This window comes from Xiphophorus hellerii, chromosome 3 (genome assembly GCF_003331165.1).
Source record: "Xiphophorus hellerii strain 12219 chromosome 3, Xiphophorus_hellerii-4.1, whole genome shotgun sequence".
Classification (NCBI taxonomy): Eukaryota; Metazoa; Chordata; class Actinopteri; order Cyprinodontiformes; family Poeciliidae; genus Xiphophorus; species Xiphophorus hellerii.
This window is the reverse complement of record NC_045674.1, coordinates 4,228,863-4,253,763: the sequence shown is the minus strand read 5'-3', so window position 1 is coordinate 4,253,763 and position 24,901 is coordinate 4,228,863. Positions and strand designations below refer to the sequence as shown.

At 35.8% G+C, this 24,901-nt stretch overlaps 1 protein-coding gene across 2 annotated transcripts in view; it reads left to right on the top strand.

Moving 5' to 3' along the window:
- The window catches only part of bbs9 (Bardet-Biedl syndrome 9), a 150,652-nt gene that overhangs the window by 79,353 nt on the left and 46,398 nt on the right, over positions 1 to 24,901 (top strand). For both annotated transcript variants that reach the window (XM_032559326.1, XM_032559325.1), the window contains 3 exons: positions 2,481 to 2,663; positions 10,596 to 10,845; positions 17,567 to 17,674. In XM_032559326.1, the coding sequence (XP_032415217.1) occupies positions 2,481 to 2,663; positions 10,596 to 10,845; positions 17,567 to 17,674 (541 nt within the window). The remainder of the gene's footprint in view (positions 1 to 2,480; positions 2,664 to 10,595; positions 10,846 to 17,566; positions 17,675 to 24,901) is intronic.

The following is a 24,901-nucleotide window of genomic DNA, read 5'->3' as shown; positions in this document are numbered from 1 at the left end:
TTTCTTGTTGTCTTGGTTTTCATACATCTTGCTCTGTCATCACTTGTCCTTTCCACTCCACTCATCTCCACCTCTTTGTTGTTGCAGTGATGGAGGGAAAGAGGGATTGACCCCCGGCTATAGGTCAGATTCAGCTGCTCCCACCACGCCTAATTAATGCATTTATTTGTTCTCAGTTATTTACCAGTGTTCTGTAATTTAATCAAGTCTAGAAGCTTTAGTTTTTTTTCTGCCTTTACGTGTATCTTAATCTTGCTTCTCTCCTCACTATGCAGTAGCTTCATAGAAATTTAACTGTTTTTGCATAGTCAACTCAATGCATACACAAATCACCATGGTTGAAAAGGTGGAAATATATTCATGCATCTGAAAAATGAATTCACCAACATTGGAATTGGATTATCAGTTCTCAGAAAATTGAGAGTAAAAATTGGATAGTTACATTTCTTTCCATAGATAAATCTTTTGTCATTAACCAGATGGCAACATATGCCATTATATCATTATAATGAAATTATGCATCTACTGATAGCTTTAATCACATCATTATTATTAGTATTATTTGAATTTCACAATTCAAATCACATTTTCAGTCAAAAAAGTTTCAGTAACCAGCATAAATATCTTTCAGCTAAGTATATTATCATAATTAAGTTTGCTGATTAAGTTTTTCAGATTTCCAAAATACCTATGTTCTTCTTTCCACAAGGATACTTCAATCTACTGGTTGAGGGAAAACATTTGTGTGATTTACATGTGTAATCAAGTGGAAACTACTAGCAGCTGTATCTAAGATTTCATATTAATTCCTACTTTGTGTTTTGATGTATATTCCAGCTTGTGAACCTCCAGAACACCCAATTTTATAGTTTTGGATTTTGAAGAGAAAAATAATTTATGAGGTTTGAAAGTTTTACCAATGAATATACTGTGTTTAATTTGGGGATGTGGTGTATGCCTGTAAAGAAATGGAATGCTGTGATGAAGTTATTTAGGATGAATTTGAGCAAACATCAACAGGAGTAAATCAGCCACCTGAGGGAGCAACCGGTGACAGTAATGAAGGAGCTGCAGCTTGATGCTCATAAATCTGTTTCACAGACTGCGCAGTCAACACTTAGAGCATTTTGGGATAAATGTAAATGTTGTACAGAAAGTCACCTTGACTTTGATTTATAGCTGTTGAGGAGAAAAAGTTGGAATTTATTTATTTATGCATTTCTTTGAATACTTTGAAAAATGTTAGTGCCTGTTCATCCTCCTACTTGGTGAAGAAAATCTGGAAATAAAAATGCTAAACATTTTGTTTTTTTGGTATAAATAGTGCCCTACAAGATATTTTCAACACGAACATCCCTTTAGAGAACAAGGTTGTTTATTTTGGTATTACACCTCAAGAAATTAAAAAAATAAACAAATATCTAATGACCATTATTTTTAACAGCAAGTAAAATGAGTGGTACAAGAAAATGGTTATCACAGGACAAACTGATCCTACACGACTAAATGGATATAACATTTGATGCATGTAAAATGAAGAAAAAAAATAACAGCCTTTCTCAATCACAAGACTGCAAAATTTAGTTTCTGGTGGCAAAATTAGTTAACATAAGTCAAACTCAGAAGACCCAATTTTATTTTTACAAGCTAAGAATCCACCCTGATAATCCACTCTATTGTAGTCGATAGACTTTATCATTATTTAATATTATGGATATTATGTTTGAGTTTATTTTTCCTTATTTATTTGTATTCCTTTCAGTTTACTTAATTTTATTTAATATTAGCTAAAGTAAAAGTTTTGTTTTGTTTTATAAAAGTTTTGTTTTAATTATCATGATGCACAGGTCTACTTTTCTTTATGAAAATTGGCATTATGATATTGTGAGTAGGCATTTACCCTGTTGCATATCATTTATTGTGAAAAAAATCGTATTATGATCAGAATTTTGATTTATCATAGTAAGCTGAAATTCATAATCAATTCAGGTTAGCCTGAGAAATAAAATCTCAAAACTGGCAGTATTATCAGAATTTTTTTTATTTTTATTTTTTGCTATTTTCTCCACTGTCCCACAAGACCATCAATAAATATCAGTAAATTTGAAAATATTAATACATGCAGCTACTGTTTGCAGTTGAGCTATTTAAATCAAACTTTGTTGAGTAATAGGCATCCTGAAGATGCCTATTTCAAAGTACAAAGTTTTTTAAGAACATTTGTGTTTGTGGCACTATAAATGCTGTGCCATACTGTTATTATGTAGTTACCTAAAGTATAAGTGATAGTTTGTTTTCTATCATAATCTTTACCGTTCTCACAATATTACCACAAAATATCACTATAAAATTCTGTTTCTGCATTGCCCACCCCTTATTGTATGTGATTTATAAAATTTGCTTCCTTAAGAATCAATAAAGATAAAATAAAGCTAAAAACATAAATATTTCAGTTCCTTACACGTCTCCGTCTACTCCAGGTCATTGCTTTGGCCGAGGCTGCAGAGGAGAACTGGGCTCTACTGGAACAGGCTTTTGTCCGTCTGCGGAGCTCCACTCACCTGCTGGTGCTGCTCCTGTCCCTGTGGCAGGGCCTGACCCCCGACCAGACCGCCATTCTGGAGGCCACCTTGCTGCCGCTGCTGCAGGACACACCGCAGCTGGTACACACACATACACACCCCTACAGGAGGCAATTAACATGTCAGTGTCCTTCCATCCATCTGTATCCTGCTCGGTAAACACAACCCCAGCTTAAACACACACTCAAAACTTTTAAAATATATTAAGTACCTCTGGTCTCTGAGGATTTCACACACACTCAATCACACCCCAACTCGACTTCTCTCAACACTCACCTGTCAGCTCCATACTGTGAGTGTTTTCTGCACTACCTTTTTCTGAGTTCAGCATTAAATCTGTTTGAGTGTGGTTTCAAGACAAATATGATGGAGTTTAGCTTTTTAATAAGAGTCAGAGTCTGAGTTTTGCTGTGGTAGATAATAGCTGTGATGAGTGTGTATTGTGCATGTTACAGGAGACTTGGCTCCATAAACATCTTTGTTGACAGAACTCCAGCATTTATTGCAACCACACTGCAAAGGACTTATTTTCCAATAGAAGCTGTGTATGTTTTTATTTTTATTAGAATCATTTCCATTAGAATAACAGCTTTTTCAGTCCAGTAGCACTAATTGGAACATGGATCATTGGAATCAAACTTTTCATCCTAATGACACATCATGTTAAAGGTCTTGGTTTGTGTTATCGTTAAACTGTGGTTGGTTTAGAAATTAGATTAAAGTGGTTAGGTTTTTTTTGTGATGTTGTGAAGTAAAGTCTGAGAAACTAAGGTTTCTGTAATTGTAGAAATGATTTATATTTGTCTTTCATTTTAGTGTTCCATGTGAACATTTGAATAAACATACGAAAATAACTATATAGGCAAAACTTATAGTAACTGACCATGTTGCACATGTCTCTAAGGTTACTAACGCAAACATTGGCACAACATTTATGCCTCAGTATGACTCAACATTGACTAATAAAACTAGCCAATCAGATGAGAGATTTTGTTGCTTTTTTAATCCACAGGAAATAAGGGTTCTTCTATGTGTTCTACTGTTTAGCCTTACTTTGTTATCCAACCATCCATAATGCCAAATTTAGATGCAGTGCGTTACTTCTGTTTTCAAATTAAAAAAGGCAACTGATAGAGATAATTAAACTTATTTAGTTTTAACCTTTAAATATTTCTTTGCAGTTCAACATCAGAGGAAGTATGTACTTTGGAAATTAAATGTTATTTGTGTAACTTGAGAATCCCATTAGCTACAAACAACCACCTGTCCTAGACTGATGTCACCAATCTGTACCTGAATTTGCTCTAAAATAATAATAATGATGAATAAATAATAATACATGTAGAGTTTTTTTTTTCAGGGTACTCCAAATGCAACAAAATATTTCTTGTGTTTCCCCAGTTTAAATGGTGATTGTAAATGGTGATTGTCCAATCACCTCGAGGAATAAAAATTATGTCATAACTTGGTAAATTAGACCTGTAATTCAAAATGTTTATGCAGAGAGCAGCTGAGTTTCCCATGTACTTTGCCTTCTGTAAAAGGTTGTTCACAAAGTGTAAAAAATTGCATAACTAGATAATAATAATAACAATAATAATAATATATTATTTATATTATATATTTTTTGTGCAGTGTTCTAATTTTTATAACTGCCCATCTTTGGTTCGTGTCAGTGTGTTACATTTTCCATGACTCTGATCAGTTCCCTGGAGCTTTCATTACCAGTAAGTCTATTTCCAGAACTGTCTGTCTGTCCCAACATTACACAGTCACATCAAAACAGCTGCATGTAAAGCATCTTACAAAACTTACAAAGGACGAGAGAGAGCGATAAATTGTGGACAAAAATAAGTTAAGAAGGACAACTGATAAGCCTTGATGGACTTTGAAAGTGTGTCTGTTTTCACAACTTGGATTATTGGCATTAAGTGAATTAGAAATAATTAGGGTCACATCAAGAACATTAAGGCAAACAGGTGGACTGACAAGCTATTTTCAGACAACACGACACTGTCACATCACACTGTCACTGTAATGTGACTGTGTGCATAAAAATGTGATGATGTAATCATCTGCATATATTTGGCTTAAAATAGCTTTGAACTTTTAGCACTTTGGTTTATAATAACACGGGAAGCACCAAAATAAAAATACATCAAATTATACACTGGAGTTAAACTAAAGGTTTCAAAACATTGAACAATGACTTTATCAATTAATGTGTTAAAATGTATCAAATACATGTACACAAACTGTAAATGGCTGGACTTTGTAGTGGAAATGTGTCTTATCTAAAATTGAATGACGATGTTTCATCTGTTATTAATACAACTATAAAAAATGCAGTTAATCGTTTCTTGTTAGTTTTATTAAGGAATAAAGAATCTTCTGAATTTTTAGAAAATTATTTTGGTGCCAGTGTGAATCCACCTCAGCCCACTCTTGACTTTTGACCTTTTCTGTGACCCTGCAGGTGAGGTCAATGCAACTGAGTGCAAGTACGGATTTCTTTAAGAGGGATAAATCCCTGGAATGTCACAAACATGAATAAAGTCAGAGAACAGGATAGACGGCTGAAGTGCTGGATTAACAGAAAACAAAGAGGCGTGGAAGAGATAATGAGGAGGAGGAGAAAGACAAAAGAGAGGAGAGTTGAAGGAAAAGAAAAGATTTAGTTTGCTTCTAGATTCCCAACAAGTTTTCCAAGAAATGATTCCAACTTAAACTGTTACTGCAGTTGCAAATGTAATCATTTTCAAAAATGTTTACCATTTTTCATCCCCATAGACAGCCCAGAGGCTAATCTTGTTAACATTTTGCAACTCCTTAGATAAACATTTAAATTTTATGAGACTGCTAAAATAAGACATAAAAAATTAAGTACTTAAATTCTTTTGTTCTTGTTTTTTTAAATGATTTCCTTAATATTCCATTTTTCTTTATGCCCTTATGAGATCCTTTTTCAGTTTTCATAAACAAGAGAGCTTTTGTCATAGATGAGGCCTGACATAGAGAAAGTAATATTAGCTATCTCTCTTTTCTCTTGTTAAATTTGGTTCACTGCTCATGGGCTGTTACCCAGAACACAAAGATCCCGTCTTGCAGCTACAATAGTTTGTTCGAGACAAGCAGAAATGCTGCTATTTTCATAATTTCTCTTGTTCAGTTTTTCACCTCTGACTTGTCCTGTTTATTGTCTCTTTCTGTTCTTTATCCTCTTCAATCACTTCAAGTACCTGTCTCCTTCTTCCCACATCTTATTTCAATTATACCTTTTGCTGACATTTTACATGTATACCACATTTTTGTTTCCCCTATATCATTTACTCTTTGATATTCTCCATCCATTTTTCCATGCCTTGCTTCAGATCCATCTGTTCTCACCCTCATTTCTGTTTTCTAGATTCTTAATTTCTTTGCTGTTATTTATGATGTTTCTTTTACGTTATGCTCTTTCTTCTTTGCAATAACAATACTCGCACGTTCATAAACACTCTTCATATTCATTTTTTTTACTTATTTGGTATTATGTAGTTTACACTTTTCATGCAGTTAGTGTGTATATAAATATCTTTCTTGTTTTGCAGTCTTGCAAAAAACTATGATTGGAGTAACATATTTAAGTAGAAGGGTATGAGCATCATTTCTTTAGTCTTAGAGCTGTATGCAGACTTTAGCATATGCTGCCAGGTACTGGTTTTATAAAAATTAAGAATGTTATTTATTTACTTATTTTTATTATGAATGTCCTTTCATAATACCATATTGGACACTTTGGCATCTAAAATCCATTCAGACTGACTTTGGCAAATCTTGTCGTTAGCCTTTTGTTATGCACATGTTTCCATTGTTTACTTTTCAATCTCTGTGATTTTAGACAAATATTTGCTGCTTTGATGACTTTCCAAAGTTGTAAAAATTTTTCTATGAGTGTTTAAAACCACTATACAATCATTTGGCATCTGTAAAGCTTTTAAATCCCTTAATCTCTTACACCCGTTTTCTATGAATTCTTCCTTGCTGGGTCAGAATGACTGTAAATTATAACAAGAACACAGCACTAAGACATATACTATAACAATAAAAACTATTTTTAGACATCCAGTATATGATCCATAAGTGACACTTTCCCTAATTTTGTTCTGCTTAATCTTGGTAAATTAGACATGTAATTCAGAACAAGGTCTATTACTAAGCTTGTAATGTTACAATCACTTTTGCTTAAAGTTTTAATTTTCCTCACAGCTGCCTTCAGTCCCTTGTCGTTTTTTTTTTTCCTTGAGAGCTCCCATCCTGCAACTTTCTCCAGTTTCTCCTAAATTTCTACATTTATTTGTTCGGTGCGGGTTTCCCCGCCCAGTTGAAGCTATGCGCTCTTCTGCTACAATTTGTAAAGAGATTTGGATCTCAAGGTTTGACCATGCAATTATTGTTTTGCAACTCGCCATCTTGCTAACTATGATGGTCTCACTGTAGATTGAAAATGGTGGTTGAGATGTCCTTGTAAGTAAATCCACAGGGCAGTCAAACAATACATTCTGCTGCCAATCAATTCGCTTGAAAAATACCTGGATATGTCGGGCTTGTACCACCTCATCAGGTGGTTCCAAAAAACAGGAACCACCTCCATACACAGAATCTGCATATGGAGATGAATCTGACCGGGACTTACTGGGGAAAAGTTGATTAAAACCACAGTTGTGGAGAAAGGGCTTTGGTTTTATTCTATTCTCCTCTGCCTGGAAACCTGAGATGTGCAGGAGATGTTTCCTCTTTCCATTGTCTTAAATCATGTCATATTGTCGTTTGGTTGTATTATAATATTGTCTTTCTTTTTATGCTTTTATATGATGCATCTTGTCTTTTTTATGTTTTTCTTTTATTCTCAATTCATTAGATATTTTTCTGTAAAGCACTTTGAGCTACCATTCTCATAAATACTGCTACATACGAATAATCTTGCCTCATCCTAAAAATTTATTTTATTGATAATCAGTGAAGCAGCTACATACATAGCCAAAACAGGCTATTTGATTGTCGATAAAATTGTCTCTTATCGACAATGAATGAAGCAGTTATATAATACCAAATCCTGTTTTAAACATTCATTCAGATAAAGGATTCCCCTCATTTAGTTAAAGTGAACGATGTTTCCCCCGGAAACAGACTGGATACATTGTTGTCATAGAAGCATAACTCCGGTCTCCAAAATGACTTTCCCAGTCTTGACAGGGATGTCAGAACTGTGATATCGCTTTCTCTGAACCTTTACCTGTCTCTTTGGGAGCATTTCAAGGTTGTTGCTATCCATGCCAGTTCAGTAACATTGCTGTTCCACCTGGGATTTTTCTCTGTGAGACATAGAGTCCTGCATGTTTTTGGAATGCTTTTAGGCTTAGCAAATGTTTTAAAAGTAGAAAGTGGCATGATCAGATGGGCAATTATAGTTTTTTTTGGTGCATGAAACCAGTGCGTCAACATTTTTGGCTTTTTTCCTTGGTAACACAATAAATATCTCCAATGGGCACTTCAGAGGAAAATCTGCACAAACACTGACTCCTAAAGTACAGTTTAGGTCATAGAAAGTTAATGAACCTAACATACATATCCAAAGCTCCCAGCTTGCTAGAATGTTTTTTCTGTGATTCAGTAACAGGCAAAATTAAATCACAATTTTGCAGCAGAAATTCAAAATAAAATAAAATATAATGAAGAATTAGTCATACTATTAGTCCAACTATTTAAAATGAAATCTCAGAAAAAGTTGTCTTTATAGCTGCTTTTATTTATAGATTGCTCATAAAATGGTGATTTCCTATAAACATTTGATCCAATACTTGTTAAAATGAATGTGTATTACCTTTAAATCATCCTCATTAAAAACCTACTGTTGTCCATAAATATTATTTCTCTTAAAACACATTCTGTATAGTCTCCAAGTTAAACAATTTGTCTTAATTTCTTGTCCTATCTCTTAGTCCAAACCTGTTCTGCTTTGTTTGCTTCCTCTCAGTGACAAATCTCAGCACTTCAGACTTAAATATATTAAATATTGTTCAACAGTATGTGAAATGTTTGTGTCAGTGGGTGTGTGCTTCAGCCTGCCAAGTTTCCACAGAAACCTGCAGGTATTTTGTTTTAAGTATTTGATAATCTGGTGAGGTATTGTGATACGAACAGGTCACCCAACTCCCATCTGTCCTCCTCCTCCACTTCCTCCCCTCTCATTTCTCCTCTCTCAAGATCTTTCCCCTGTCTACTGTCCTCATCATTATCTCTGATCGTTCTTCACCTTTCCGCTCATCTTGTGCTCAGTCTCTAATATATCTTGCCATCTCATCTCCTAGACCTTTTACAACCATCTCTTTATGTCTGCTGCCCTTCATTTCTTTTTTTTTCTTTCTCTTTGTCAGTATCACTCTGTCACCATTATTACGGAGCTGATTACCTGTCATTATAGCTCATTACAGGTCAATCATTGTGGCGGCAGGCAGGGGAAGGAAGGAATGGCGGGTTTAGAAGGGGGAAGGGTAGCTGTCAACACACCCTTACCCCTCTAATACCTACACGCAACAAACACACACATTTGCCTCTTACTAACTTAAGTTGAAAATGAAGTTTTGAAAGTTTTTTTCTGTTTGACTCTTAATGAGTTTTTTCTAATGTCTGACAATTCAAGACTTTCCATGAGGTGTAGTATATAGTCAAACTTGTTTAATTTCAACTCGTTCTTCTATTGTTCTTTGCACATCCAAATTCGTGTTGTTAAGGTAACAGCCTCATAAATTTAAACTGAGAAGTCTGTTTTCACAAAGACACTTTCAAGCTTGTTGGAGGATCCCAAGGCATTCACAAGTGAAAAAGGAATATCTAGACGTTAGAGGGAATATTGGGTGTTCATGTGCAAGGAGAGCTTTAAAGGAATGTGTCCAGAGTTGAGCCTGATCAAATATCCAAACCACCTCCACTGACTCCTTTTGATTAGGAGGAGCAGCAGCTCTCCTCTGAACCTCAACCAGATGATGAGCCTCTTCACGCCGTCAATAAAGCCTAGCCGTACAAAGGAAGTTCATTTCAGCCTCTTGTATCCAGGATTTGTTTGTGATGTGATTCATATCTCACTATCATACTGTATATGAAGGATGTACCAATGGAGGATCTGAAAAATCAGTCCTTCCTTTCAAATCAGTTCTTCCCTTTATATGACAGACAAGACGGACCATTACCATGACAAAAGTCACTGGGATAGTCAGTTCTTTGGCATCTAACATCCAGTGAGCATTACAGTGCAAATCTTGCCTATACCTGGCACCCTGATGCTGGAAAATCAATTAACCGCCTCAGTCGAGCAATCCTCTAAAAAAAAGCTAATTTTGGCCACTTGTATCTGGGAGTTAGTTTTTTTTGAGTCATAATCCATATCTCATGACCATAAGTGGGGGTTGGAATGTAGACCAACCGATAAATTGAAAGCGTTTTTATTTTGGCTCCGCTTTTTGTTCACCAAAACAGATTGGAGCAGGACTCCCTTTACTGCAGACAAAACCCCAATCCTTCTGTCCATCTCCCCTTTCCATCCTACCAACACTCATGAAAGCAACACTTGTTCCAGTGCATGCTGTCTATGGAAGCAACAGAGGCATATAATCTGCAAAACGCAAATATTAAATCTTGAGGTTTCCTAACGAGATGGAGTCCTCTTCACCAAAATCTGCAGACTTTCTTCACAGAGGACATGATAACCAAATTATGGAGATCCTCAAAGTTCTCCTTTTCACCAGTCTGACTTCCTTCATCACTGGTGTTTGGAAATTTCTTTTACTTTATTGTGTATTTTTCTTTTATTATAATTTTTAAAACATAAACATCATAAAATCCATGTAAAGATTACATTAGTCGCAGATAGTCATTTGGACCATCATGTTACTCTTATATTTGTTACAGTGCTAACATACAGAGTAAACTAGACATCTTATCTCTCTCTGTTAAATTTTTCTCCTGTTTCATCAGGGCTGGGAGGAGAGCTGTGATGCGGCAGTCTCCCACCTTCTCCGGAGCTGCTTGTCACGAAGCCCCAAGGACCAGGCCACTTCTCTGGCGCAGGCAGGCGGCCCCTTGCTGGGCCTTCCCCAAGACACCACCCGCCTCAAGAAACACATAGCCCTGCTCTGTGATCGCATTGGGAAGGGAGGCCGGCTCACCCTGGCCTCTGAAGCTAATGTCCAGATCCCTGCACAGATTCAGAATCTTGCTGCTCCAGGTGAGTAAGTAGGGAAAGAAAAAGAGGAAGATAAAATGAAATTAGATGGGCAGCTAAAGCAGATGTAGTGACTGAAAACTTTGGTGTTGACGATAGTTAATCATGCAAGATTTTCTATTATAAAAATGTGAATTTGTGGACTTTTTTCTTGATAGTGAAATATATTGTGCAAATTTAGGTGTACCAGGAGCAAAGTGAAAGGCATGCACGATTACACAACGTTATTATGACAATAAAGACAAAATAGACTTTACAGTAATTGCAAATTTACAACATTAGAAAAACATTATTAGAATTAGTATATCCAGATTTAAGAAATGTGCAACTTGGTTAGACAATTTTCTAGATTTTAAGTGATGATTCTAAGTGATGATTTAAAAATGTATACAAAATATGCCTAAATATTTTGTTGTTTTTTATGTGCAAAACAAATAAATCCTACATTTTTGTGACCTTAAAGCACCCTGTAATTTATTACTTAGTGGATAAGACATAAGTCATAAATAATTAAAATTAAGTGCACTGCACTCATATTACAACTCTAGCATAAATCCCTGTTGTTGTTTTCTTTTTCAAAAATACTGTTAAATAATAGTTTAAAAATTACAATATTTGAATGTATTAAAAGAGTGACTGTTTGTGTTTATTTTTTTAATCATGGAGTCTCGGACTTCATTTTGGGCTTCTACCAAAATTCACACACACATACACACCCACACGGAGCGCAGCAGTAAACAGGCTTCCTAGATCTTGTTTTCTCACCCGCCCGTAAACATACACACTTGTTTGCTTTTCCAACAAGACTTACGGAAATCGTTTCCCCCCTCCAAGACCACAACCACACAAAAAGAGACATGCACACACTGGGGATACAACACATGAAGTTGCACTTCACTGGCAGGAAGTGTGTGTGTCGGTGTTAATGTGTTTTTGGTAGTTTCCTGGAAATAGAAACCGCCTGAACAGAACCACCTCATGGAACAAAATCATCAGCAGTATGTTTAAAATGAGCCAGTAGCAGCTGGAAGGTTTTGTTCTTAAGTGCTGTAATTAACACAGATGAACAAAATTAATTCATCCAAGAAACATTCTCATTATCATAATTGTATGTTTTAAATAATCTATCTACCAATGGATTAGTACAAATCAACTTCCATAAGTTGGTCTATCTATTTATTTACTAATGTTAAAGGAATAGCTCTTTTTTTATCAGTTTGACTGCATAATAGAATACGGTTAACAAATCTGGCCAAGGTAATTATTGTTAAAAATATTATTCTTTACAGAAAACAAACTTGGTATATCATTTTAGCTGAACTTTAGATTAACTTATTTTTTCGTTCTCCCTGAGCCACTAAAACTTATGCAATAGATCAGGTGTCTTAGAAAGCTCTACAGTAGAGCAAAGTTCAAACATTTAATTTCCAGAAGAGGTAGTGATTAATAAATCCCTTCAAAACTGGTTGTAAATTACACCCCAAAAACGGCACTTTATGCCTATAATTACTTGTTACTAAGGGGCTCAAATATTTAAAAATAAAGAAGGAACACATATAGCTATAATATATACTGTATCTCTCTCCTTAAATTGTTGGGCAGGTAGATGTTTTCTGGGGTGATAAAATAAAGTTAGATTGTTTGCTCCTTGTTTTAATGTGACTTTTTAGTCACTCAGTTTGTAACATGTTTTCTGTGAGGCTCTTTTTATTTGGTGTGGACAAAAACTTGTTTTTCTGATTCACCAGGATGTAACAAGATGCTGAAGGAGGCAGAAGGAATCGCTATAACAACCAGTGGCTGTTAGTCTAGCGGTTTGTTGAGCTACATCACAATCGCAGCGCATGCTGAGAAATGTTCTACTGTAGACCATACATACCATTCATAGTGAACCACTGTTCCTATGATGAAGAGATAAAAGGAAATGTTGAGTTTGTGGCAAAAATCAATAAAAATTGCAGAACACAGGAAGGGCTTTTTACAGCATAAACTTGATTTAGTAACATTAAAATCCCATCTCATTCTCGTTAACTCGGTCTCGTGTTTCAACTTGTCTTGTGAATTTTAGGTATCGTCACACCCCTTACTGCTGCACACTGCTAAACAAGGCACTTTTCTTTAAAATACTATAATTATTATTGCCTGGCGTTATAGCAGCATACTGCACTGTGATTGGTTCTTTCCCACACAACTCTTGGTCCATCTTCTGTTGACAGCGTCAAAAGAAATAAGGTAGACTGGGACCAGCTTCACTTGCCATTCGATTCTCATTTGGATTGGAATCTGGACTTTCAGAATCTATGCTCCAGAGTGTCTTTTGCTTGAGTATTAATAACTAATATTTTCTGAAAAGCAGTAAAATATCTCATTTCTGGAGATAATCACAAAGCAACGAGCACGTAAAAAACATACTCCTTACTTCTGTGGTGTAGTAAATGCAGTTGGGAGGAGATAAAGATAGGGTGGCTTTTTATCTTTTTTTTTTCTACCCAAAGCCAGAGAAGTCACACACTTTCCCCTGTCAGTCTGCATCACTGACTGAATTGAGATATTTTCCATCTCTAGGGGGCCGAAAGCAAAATGACAGGGTGGTGTTTTTTTTTGTCTGAGTTTTTCAGTTATTTCAGGCAGTTCTCATTTTCCTTTTCTGTCACATTTGTGCTCAAACCAAAAGCAAAAGCTTACTAATGTAATTAAAAAATTATTAGTCAACTTATTGTCAGTATTAATTATAGTGAGCATTTTTATTCCAGCTCGATGACACATTGCCGTCCTCTGATCTTTTAAGTGTATTTTCTCATGTCGCGCCTTTTAAATGTAATACTTTTTAGACTTTATTTCAAGGGTTTTTCCCCCAGTTAATAAAGTCACAGTCCATTTGAAGCAAGCACACACATTTTCTCCTATCCACACAGGCTATTTTCACTTTGTTCCACTGGTAGCTGTGGTTTGGGTCCAGCATCTATTTCAGAATTAAAGAGAGGGGAGAAGATGGGCAACGCTTATACGTCCTTCAGTATTTGCATACACATACATGTATCTGTTCATGGATACGCGAGGGTCCGCACAGGAAACTACATGTAATGTATTTAAGTGTAGGTCATGTTATGTGTGTAATTCTGAGCAGCTGTCTGTGTTCTGTCTGTGTGGGGTTTCCAAATTGAAGAGTTCTCCTCCATGTTGCTATATATAAATTAGCAGGGTGCTATTTTAGGGGAGAATTCACCACTACCTGAGGTTCATCATTCAGTAAATCCAACCAATGTCACCAAAATGTCAGTAACCTGCTTAGACAATATTCAACCCATGAAATATCCATATCCTGTGTGTGAAATACGATTTTCAGCTACACACTTCCTAAATGTTGATCTTTGCCTTCAAAAGCAGGTTAGAGCGGGTACGATACATGAGTCGAAGTGTGTACACGTGGGGGGGTGAACATGTGTGCCTTGAGGGGGGACTGAAAAAGCGTAAAGCCCACAGCCAAATTGCCGGTAACCACAGCAGCACAGTGTCACCCCCATCTTCAAACCACAGCCCAGAATAAAGCTGGAATGCTCTGGTGTGTCCGCATTTCAGACCAAAACAGACCCGTCGTTTGGAAGCAGCTTAACCCCTGAAACAGCCTGTCCAGAGTTGCTCTAAAACTGTCTCAAAGTGGCCCCAAGTTGTCACGCATTGGTTTATGCAACTTGTAATGTTCCGACCGATCAAACATGGATCACGGCTTTTGATGTGACCGTAACTGTGCCACTGTGCTTCTTAAATTTCATTTAAAGCAATTAAAATCTATTGGGATTGATATTATGATGGAAATAGCTACTCATAAAACATCTAATGATTTCTGATTTTCTTTTACTACTTCTCTTGCAACTTATTCAAATATGGGAGACTTTGTGATTTAATCAGCATTTTAATGTCACAAAGAATAAATATGAACAATTTGAATGAATTTTGGACAGCAGAACTGAATACAGACTTGAATATATTATAGGTTTTCTATGATCTATATGTTAAGTAGGGTGGAAGTCTCCAGGGAAGACATTTGCATTTTACAACCCACTGGCCACATCAAGTCTTTAGAAGTTATAAGTTATTCCACATGAAAACTGGATAGTAAATTTTGTAAAGTGTTAAATTTACATTCAAATATTCTACATATTGTACTTTTAATTTAAAAGTTAACAGTTTTTCTTTTTAAGTCTTTCATTTCCTGGATTCCATATTTGAATATGCATTCTTGTGTGCAGTACAGTGTTGTAAGTTGGCTCCTTACAAGTACACAAAGAAAGATGATAATTTGTCTGAGAAAAGCAATGTTATGCTTAAAAAATGAGCACATTTACTACATACATGCCTAGACAAGTAGCAGGGTGGCAGCAGCTTTTGTAACTTGCTGAACTTCAATGCTTTAGTCATTTGATGTAATTTATTACAAAAATCATTTTTATATCTGTACTAATATTAGAAATTAAAATCTATCTATATACCTTGTTTGTGATGCTAGTATAACAACTGGTTGTAGTTTTGTTTTAAATTCTAATAATAATTACTGTAATGGAAGCAATTACTGCCACTACAACTTCTAACAATACTTGTACTGTGTAAAACTGCTAATAACCCGTCTACAGTTGAATATAGACATTAGACCTGCCAAAAGAAATATATAAATGCACTAAACTCTGACCAGATGACAAAATACCTGCTATTTACAGGAAGCAAAAGAGTCAGAGGAATGTGTGTGAGGCTAGCCGTAGGATAAGGCTTGTATGCGATGTGATTTTACTTTTTTTTTTCTTTTTTTTTCCAGCATAAGCTGCTCCAGAGGTGGCCAATTTCCTTACCTGATGTTGATATTAAACCTTGGTTAAAACAGACACCTACATATGTACCACTGAACTGTATGACAGTGTTAAAAAAAACAACGTGTCCTGAAAAAACACCTGCCCAATTAGGAGTGAGGCCTATCCCATTTCAAACAACTGACGTTGAGTGTGCGGTTGTGTGTGTGAAGCCACAGGCTGTGGTCTGACCAAAGGGAACAAGATTGGCTTTAAAAAAGGCCAGGATAAATATTAGAGAGGGCTTACTATAATCTGAACACACACAAATGTAGACGCAGAGGGGGAGATGGAGACACACACACATTCTCAGACACCTTAAGGTAGACTTGATGGCAGACACACTTGCACGCTCTGTCTTGTAAATGCACACATACACAATGGCACAGTGTGTGCTGTGCACGTTAACTGAAAATACCCTGAAACTGGACACAATCCTAGGGGATCAGAGGAAATCAGGGGAAGGGTGGGATAAGATGAGGAGAGAAGGAGGGACTGAAGAAAATGTGAGAAAAAGCACAAGAGCCAGGTTAAAAGAATAAAAGAGTATAGATGATGAGGTAGTAAGAAAGAGTTGAGGTATATATTGAGAAGTAGGTAGAGAAAAGTCTCAAAGTGATGGAAGACACAAGCAGAAGAAGTAAGGATGGGACACAGCAGGAGACAGAGAGATGAGGGGAGGAGGAGACTGTAAGATGGGGTAGAGGGCGAGACAAGGCGTCCAATTCATCGGCCTCAGGAGCTCCTTAAATCCAGACTGATCCAGGGGATTCTGCTGGGGATTTTTATCTCACACATACACAAAATCACACAATCACAACGTCACACATCCTAGTTCATATACACACACACACCACATGTCCAAACACTTGTTCAGAGCTACGCTTATATTCCTCTGAAATTGAATCTAATCTTTACGTTATCTTTATGTATTCTTTAAGAAATATACAAACAGTGCAGAGAAAACATATGAGTGTTTAAAATCAGTTTTAAGGAAAAAAAATATTCACAAAAAAGGAAGACGTCAAGTTCTGAATGAAGTTCTTCTAGGAACTTTATAAAAAACATGAAGGTTTTTTATGTTTCAATTGTTTGTATGTTTATTTATTAAATAATTAAACTAATTTGTTATTATATGTTGCTCCCATCATATAGCCATTGCTGCTTATATGACATTAAATAAACCCAAACTTTTACAACTACTAGTTAAGACACATTGTAAAACATCGAAACAAAAATAGACTGAATAAAAACAGAGTAAATAGCAACTTGAATCATACCAATTAAAGTTTAGCTCTGAACCAAGGAGAAAAGAAAGATGATGTCAGAAATGTATCTCAAGACTTTAACTTTCTCCTTTGTCTCTGTAATCAGAAAGCAAACAGTCTGAATTTTAGAATGTAATTGTTCATGTCTGGAACATAAATTACTTATTTTTGATAAATGACGTGTTTTGTCTGAAGAACAACTGATTAGGCTATGTAAATCTTAAAGCAGGCGTTGAAAAGTTTTAAAAGGCCTTTAAAAACCTTTGGGGTTTTTCTCTTATGTACCCACAATTAAAATAACTGTTTTACAATTGCTTCTTACTTTGAGGCACTTTTTTTCTACCAACCTAATTATTTTAGCAGCTTAGGGGATAACATTTACAGTCTAAGTGTAATTTTAGTTTTACAATATACCCACTTGAAAAGATTTTCTAAATGTTTTGTATTTTGCAATGTCAGCTTGTTGGTAGAAGGTTGATGAGCTGCTGAAAACCTGGTAAAACAAGAAAACAAAGACCCCGTGGTGCCTGTCTTTTGTGAAGATGCTCCACTTCTTTCAGCTATGTCTTTAAAACATGTACCTATTATATCGTATTGTTTATGTTTTACTCACAGGAGGTGTTGAGCCAATAGCAGAGGTTTCTGGTGATGGGGAGGATCTGGAACATCCACAAGAAATTACCAAATTCATCAAGAAGAAACCATCAAAGAAAGTCAAGAAAGGTAGGAACATGTAGTCCTCTGTAAGTTGATTTTCTACTTTTCTTTGCAGTTACATATGTACATTTTTCTCCAATTATGGGTCATCCTGTCAAACCAAATAATATTACAATTCATCAGACCTTTATACCTGACAGATGACAATAAATCCTGACCAGAGCCTTGATGCTACCTGTTCATTGTCTGTTACTACTGTAAGAGACAGTGTTATATCATGTTGCTAACTTGCACGTATTGCTTTAACTCCTAATGGCTCATGGGCTTCAGAATGGGCACAGTTGAGTTTTCAGACACATAACGGGTTCTTGGCCCATGTCACAAAAGAGATTGCCAAGAACAGCAACTAGTCAAGGGGGTGCTCCTGCAATAACTAAAGAATAAATAAAATATAAAATATGATGGACCTCTCACTGCTGTCAATCAAATGCGCCAAAAAGAAAAAGACTGAACCTACTCACTGAATCAACTGATCTAACATTTATGTGTAAAGAAATGTTTAGATGAATTAGCTTGAGTTGAGTGTCTGAGATTGATTACTAACATGTTCCTTAGCTTTCCACCTTTTCATTTTAGCCATTTTTTTTACCCTTGAGTTAAAATTTCATTATCGAGAGTAAAACAAATGAAAAAAGTTGCATATTTAAAATATTTAAAATTATATAAGTACAAAACCCATATAAAGAAGAATGGAGCATACATTGTAGACACTGTAACATTTGAAATGGTTTAGAAGAAAGGATGGCACAAGTTTATTTTAAGTACCTCATGTGGACATAAAGCAGAGATAACTGCCTGGATTTTTATTATTCTCTTGTTTTATTTTTTCTGTGTAACAGTTGTGACTGCCACAAACAACCTGCAAATGACCACATTAGGTCAACTGTATTTCCATGACAATAAATATCATAAAACTGGAGAGATGCATCTGGAACATTCATTATGAAATATTACAAGTGTTGTGCCTAACACAGAGCCTTGGGGGATGCTTTTTCAATAAGAGGGATTTTTTTCCCCCCATATGAACATGTTACTTACCTATAAGATTCTCTGCAGTTCTTGACAATGAGCCTATTTTTTTGTTGTTGTTGTTGTTGTTGTTTTTCATCATGGTCAAAGTCTGTAGTTACAGGGAGGTCTTTGAAGGTATTTGTTACGCTTTTATGACAGAATTGTGATACATCTGGTTAAACATTTTTATTAATTTACACCACTTTTTACACAAAATTTAAGAAGACAAATATTATTATAGAATTAGTTATTAGTTAGAATCTATTGTTTTGTTTGCAGTTGTACAAACCTTTTGAGTAAAATGTTAAAAAAAGTTTCAAAAGCACAGTTTTATGGACAGGATATTTCTGAAATCCTTTGAGGAGAAGAAAAACTGTCATCACTTTTACAGGCATATACTAAGCAGGTCTGTTCCCACTGCTGTTTGTTTAAATTGGATCACACTCACATCCTCAGTTGAATTTCTGTGGCCTGTGATTGCCACTTGTATATTTTTATCCATACTCTTCTTTCAGTCTGCTCTTCCATCTGTCAGTTTGATTGAATCACATTAGATCAGAAAGACAGATATCTTGGTCTGTGTTCAATTCTGAAGTGAGTTTTCTTCTCATATTTATTTCCATTTCCGTCTCTGATTTTTGTCTTCTTTTGTAGGGTTTAATCTCTTTTAGTGTATTACTAGTTTATATAATCCTGAAAACAATAACCAGATGTTGTAGATATACACACAATTCTAAAAGCATAAACATGCATAAAACAAAGTACATCTTATTTGCTGGCTCATGCTTCTAAGACTCACACACACAGAAACACACTACTACCACAAAGGGGCTTTTGGTGGGCACACATCCTTGTTTTATGATGGTTTGTCTTGCCTTAACATGAGTACAGATTCTCTTTGATGGACTCTACTTTCATTAGTGCCTGGTTTGTCTGTGTGTGCTAGATGTGCACATGTGTGTGGTTAATCCACTCAGGCGTCACCGCTAATGAGAAGGGGAGGTGTGGGAGACACTGAGAAGGCGACGGGGGGATCATTAGATACACACAAATATACAAAGTGTACGTCTAGGCAGCACATCAGTGTGCGGAGTAAGTTCTCAGATTTCACATGTGTATCTTTTACTGTGCTTCCATTTGCTATGCTATTATCTTTTTAATATGTCAGCAACCACACATATTGCTTTAACTTTAACAATCTTAACCAATTGACTGTTTTTAGGACACAATGTATAAAAAATGCTCAAAGCTGATTTGATGTCTGTCACCATTAGCAGGGATCACTTTTATATATTAATGAATTTATTTCTTTATCACAACCATAATACGTCCACAAAAACAGCAAGACAAACATCACTTGGTTAAGATGCAACCACAGAATAAAAGTCGCCCGGAATAAACTGTGTTTTTGCTTCATCAAACGAAATCCCTCCAAATACTCTGTTGAGAATTTGTTTTGGGTTTAAGCAGGATTTGCTTAGGACATATTATTTGGGATATTATAATTTAATACAAGTAACTATTTTAGTTGCAGTTATTTCATAAATCTAGTTAGCATTTGATAGTTAGTATTTGGTTCAAAACGGACTATTCGTGGACCTTTAACAGAATGGACTCTATATCCCATGATGCTTTAGAACAAGCAGAAGAACTTGAGGTTAAATGAAGAAGAGTAATTGAGGAGGGTTTTTTTCCCAGAAAAGAGCTATGTTAGCTGAATGCCTACACTCTGTCGTATATCGTTATGTACGATTCGTTCACCCTTTTTTATTCACTAAAGTTCATTTGCATAATCCACCCGACTCCTTTTCATCTTTGAATTACATACTCAACCATCTTTAACCCTCTGTCCTTACAAGCATATTTAATACTTTTACTCATTTATTCATGCCATAGTCAATTCTAGAACAACTGATTCTGACCAAATCAGAATCAGTTGTTAGAACCAAAGCAAACATGAAATTAAGATACAGTATTAAGAACAAAGAAAATGTGGTCTGCTTTGGAAAACAACACTGTGCTGCTTTGTTTGTAGATTTCTCCAAGGCGTTTGTCTCAGTCAGCTATCATCAGCCTCATTTATCCCTTCTTCATTTGAATAAAACAACAATCAAACGTCGAACCACATACATTCTTATTAGATATTAAGATCTAATAAAAAAATGGTGTTAAGCAAAGTTTAAAATGTTGGTACTGTTTACATAGTGCATCAATGAAAGATAGCCTATTCGACAGCTGCTGAAGCAGATTGTTTTTTATTTGAGTTGTGAAACAACCATGAAAAAAACCGGCTGTTGGACTGCCGTTCTCCTGCAGAGTTTTACCTAAATATTACAGAAGTACATCACTTAAAGCCTTAAAAACCGCAGCATTTGAAATAAATTCAGAAGCTAAGAGGAAGCCAGTTGTTAGATTACAAGTCTGGAGTCATTTCTTCATGGTGTTTTGGTGCCAGTTAAAAGATGTATCGCTGCATTTTCAACAGAGTTTAAACAATGCAGAGAGAATTGATCTAGACAGACTTAAAGAGCATTAGAGAAGTCTTGACAATACATTAGGAAAGCATGGAGAAGTTTTTCCAGGCCTTTGAGGAGGCATGGCTTCAACTTCGTAAGGGTTTCTTTCTGGTAAAAAAAAAACTGATTTCACAAAAGCATTTAGCTGCTCTTCTAATTTATCAACTTCATGTTATGTGACAGTTACCTAGAAGTAAATGAATGTGTTTATTTTTTGGGGAAAATCTCATGATTACAGTTTATTACAATGGGAAGAAATCCTCATGAAGAACACTTTAAAGAATGTAGCTACATCTAGCGGCTCAGCCTCAATCAGTAGCTACAGTAACTCACTCTGGTATTAAAGAAGTTGTGGCTTGTTTCAAGTTGAGTCAGGAGCAATAGTAATGAAATGGAAATGTAGCAGAAGAAGATTTATCAAGATTACTTAAGTTGTCACTGGAATTGGTGGGCAGGTATTTGCAGGAGATGCAAATTATACTAGGTTTGGATTCATACAAGATTTCTACAACAAAAGATACTGGAGATCCTGACTTTTACAGTATGTCCTCAAGCACAACACTGTGTTTTTGCAAAGTGTTGTAGAAAGTACAAAATGTTTATTTTTTTCATATAGTGTAGATCCTCTAGGTAAATCTAGAGGATATTTACCCTCTAGATTTACCTGGCTACAAGAAATACTTGACATTATGCACAAGGATTGTTTTATTAATTAAGATAATGTTTCATAGAGATTGATGATGCTCTGATTAGCATCCGTGTTCCTTTAAGAGCAGAACTGTCCTTGTATCATATATTGACAATATTAAAATCAATCATTTTATACTGTACATGTTTTATTTCCTGTCACAGTGGCATTAGTCTCATAGGAATTACAGTAACTACAATAACAAAAAGAAAATACCGATAAATCATTTTAACTTCATTATACAGTTTATTATCAGAATTGCACTGTAAAAATTTCTTTTATTGGGCCAATGTAAACTTTAGAACCTATTTGCATACATTAATGCAATCTCCTCCATTACATGCTGTACCCATTGAACTTTGCTGTGTCCTCTGAACAGGAAAACATCAGGTAGCTCACAGGGGCATTGCATATTACAGCTGCTAGTCTGCATCTGGCTTTGAAAACACCACAAGACTGGTGATATTACTTTTTCATCTGCTCTAAGCTCAGTACAAAGACACTGCATAAGAACAGTGCTTCAGACCTAAGTTTATTCACAATTATTTGGGCTTTATGTTTGTGTTTATGTATGGTGAACCAAGACTTAATATCAAAACAGAGACTTAACACGTTTTTCCTGACTGTTTCTCTCATTTGCTGTCTCTGTCTCTGTCTCTCTCTCTCTCTCTCTCTCTCTTATACACACACACACACGCACACACACCAATAGACACCACTATTACAGGGCAGAACTACAAATAAAAATCTGTAATTAGTATTGTTTGCCAGGGAAAGCTCCTGATCATGTCTGCGGTTTGTGTTTAAAAGAAAACCAGGAAGGAGTGATGAAGGTTACTGGGGAAATGATTCGGGAAGTAGCGAAATGAATGAGGATAACATCATTTCCAGACATGTTGTGATAGAAAGACAGAAACAAATTGAGCGTACTTGCACACGCCGTTGTACTTTTATTAAGCATATTTAAAAACAACAATTGCGGCTGACTGAAGTACTGTACAATAAAGCAACATGCAAATAAAACTAGAGTAAAGCAAAAAAAAAGTATTACGATAAATGAAATCACAAGCAACTAAAACGATGTAATAGTTAAAGAGGGTTAAATGGAAATTAAAAACAGTAAGACGTGGAGCCTGCCTAACGCTCATCAGGAGCTCTTGCCACAACTTTGAACAACAACTGATAAGACTTCCCCCTCTGGTTTTGGAGGAGGTTTTGGGGAGAATCAGAAATATTTGATCAGCTGGCTTAGAGCATGATGGAATATGGCAGGCGTCTGCAACTTCTGTCCTCAAGTGCCACTGCTTGCAATGTTTGGATGATTCCCAAACATTGCAAATTGAATCAAAGGAATGCTTAATGGCCTTTTTTAAACCCACTGACAAGCCAAGAAGGTAATTTAACCTTTGAATCAGGTGTTGTAGGAGGGATGCATGAGTTTGAAGTCTGTACTTCCAGACAGACTTTGTTTTGGCCAGCTGCCTCAGGTAAATAAAAAAAAAGCAGGATTTGATAGCTGAATTGACATAAATCAAGTTTGAGGCAATTTTTTGATCCTAGATAGGTAATGAAAGATCAACAATAGTAGAGCCGAGATCATGAGGATTAAAATATATCACATCAATCTTCCTTTCATTAACCTTTAAGGTAACTGCTGTTTAAGGTCATGACCAAGCCAGAACTCTGTTATTTATAATAAATCTCATAACAGTTTAACAAAAATAATTACGTATTATGCAAACATTGTTGTGTTCTCTAAGCAGGGTTTAGACTCAACTCTTCTGTAGAGTACTCCTATGCTCTATCCTATCCTATCTGATGGTGGCAAAGTGCCAGAAAATCTTTCAGATCCACTGGCCCGCTTACAGTTCCCATAAAAACAAGGAACAAGGTGACAGAGAACAAATCAGTTCAAAGCTCATATTTTCTTACACAAAGAAATACTCACATACACCTTCCGCCTACCTGTCTAAGACTTAAAAGTAATTAGGCCTCATGCCAAATCCTGTGCGCACAGATCTTTCTGTTAGGATACATGGCAACCGGAAAGCTCATCTGGTCGACTTGAAAGGCATCAAAAGATGTCTGAGAATTGGACACAGGGAGAGAGGATTGTAGAGCACACTCCTTGTTTTTCCTTCTCTTGAAGCAGAAGGCTAAAAGAAAGATGAAAGGGAGAAGGGAGAGTGTCTTCCTTCTATTTCCTGCCACTGCATCTCTTTTTGTTGTTGTGCTCCTCCCCTGCAGCCCACCTGGGATCACAGACATGATCCAGACCACAGATTCACACATGGAACCATACGCAGTCATACATGTGAAAACAGGAAAGAACAGGTTCATGTCTTGTTTTTTTTTTTCCTAGCACATTGGAATTAGACATCAATATAAATGAATTTTAACAGTTTACTGTAAACTTTAAGATTATTTTTTACCTTATTTTATTTGAAGTTAATTTGAACTTGGACCTAACTTTGGTGCCTTTCCTTGATCTTATATTTGAGTCTGTAGAAGTCTTATCAAAGGCAATGTCAGATCCCTGCCTGTGTTTTCCTTTGGTTGCTTAGAAATCCTCCCATAGCTACTATCCTTCAGGCCAGAGCTTTGTCCAGCTCCAGGTCACTCCACCTCTTCACTATTTCTTATCCTAATGTTTTGCCATTTCATCACAACTTCCTTCCATTTTAGACCTAAATGAACTGCAAATACATTATTGAAAATTATAATAAATCATATATTGCAATACTGGTACAAAGTATCTTCAAGGTGGAAATGAGTTGATTAATACCAAATTACTAAAAATTTGAAACAGCTAAGACTTGATATTATTGCCACACTCCACCTCGTACATACTGTACATTTAAACATTACTCTGACAGTTTCTGTTGCTAATTTGCAACAGCCTTTCAAGCACATTAGTGTTTCCCCTCAACATTTACCATTAGCTGCTGTGCTATACTTCACCCATTAGCAACGTTCTTCATGCATTAGCATGTTGTTAAGATCTATCCATTAAGCAAT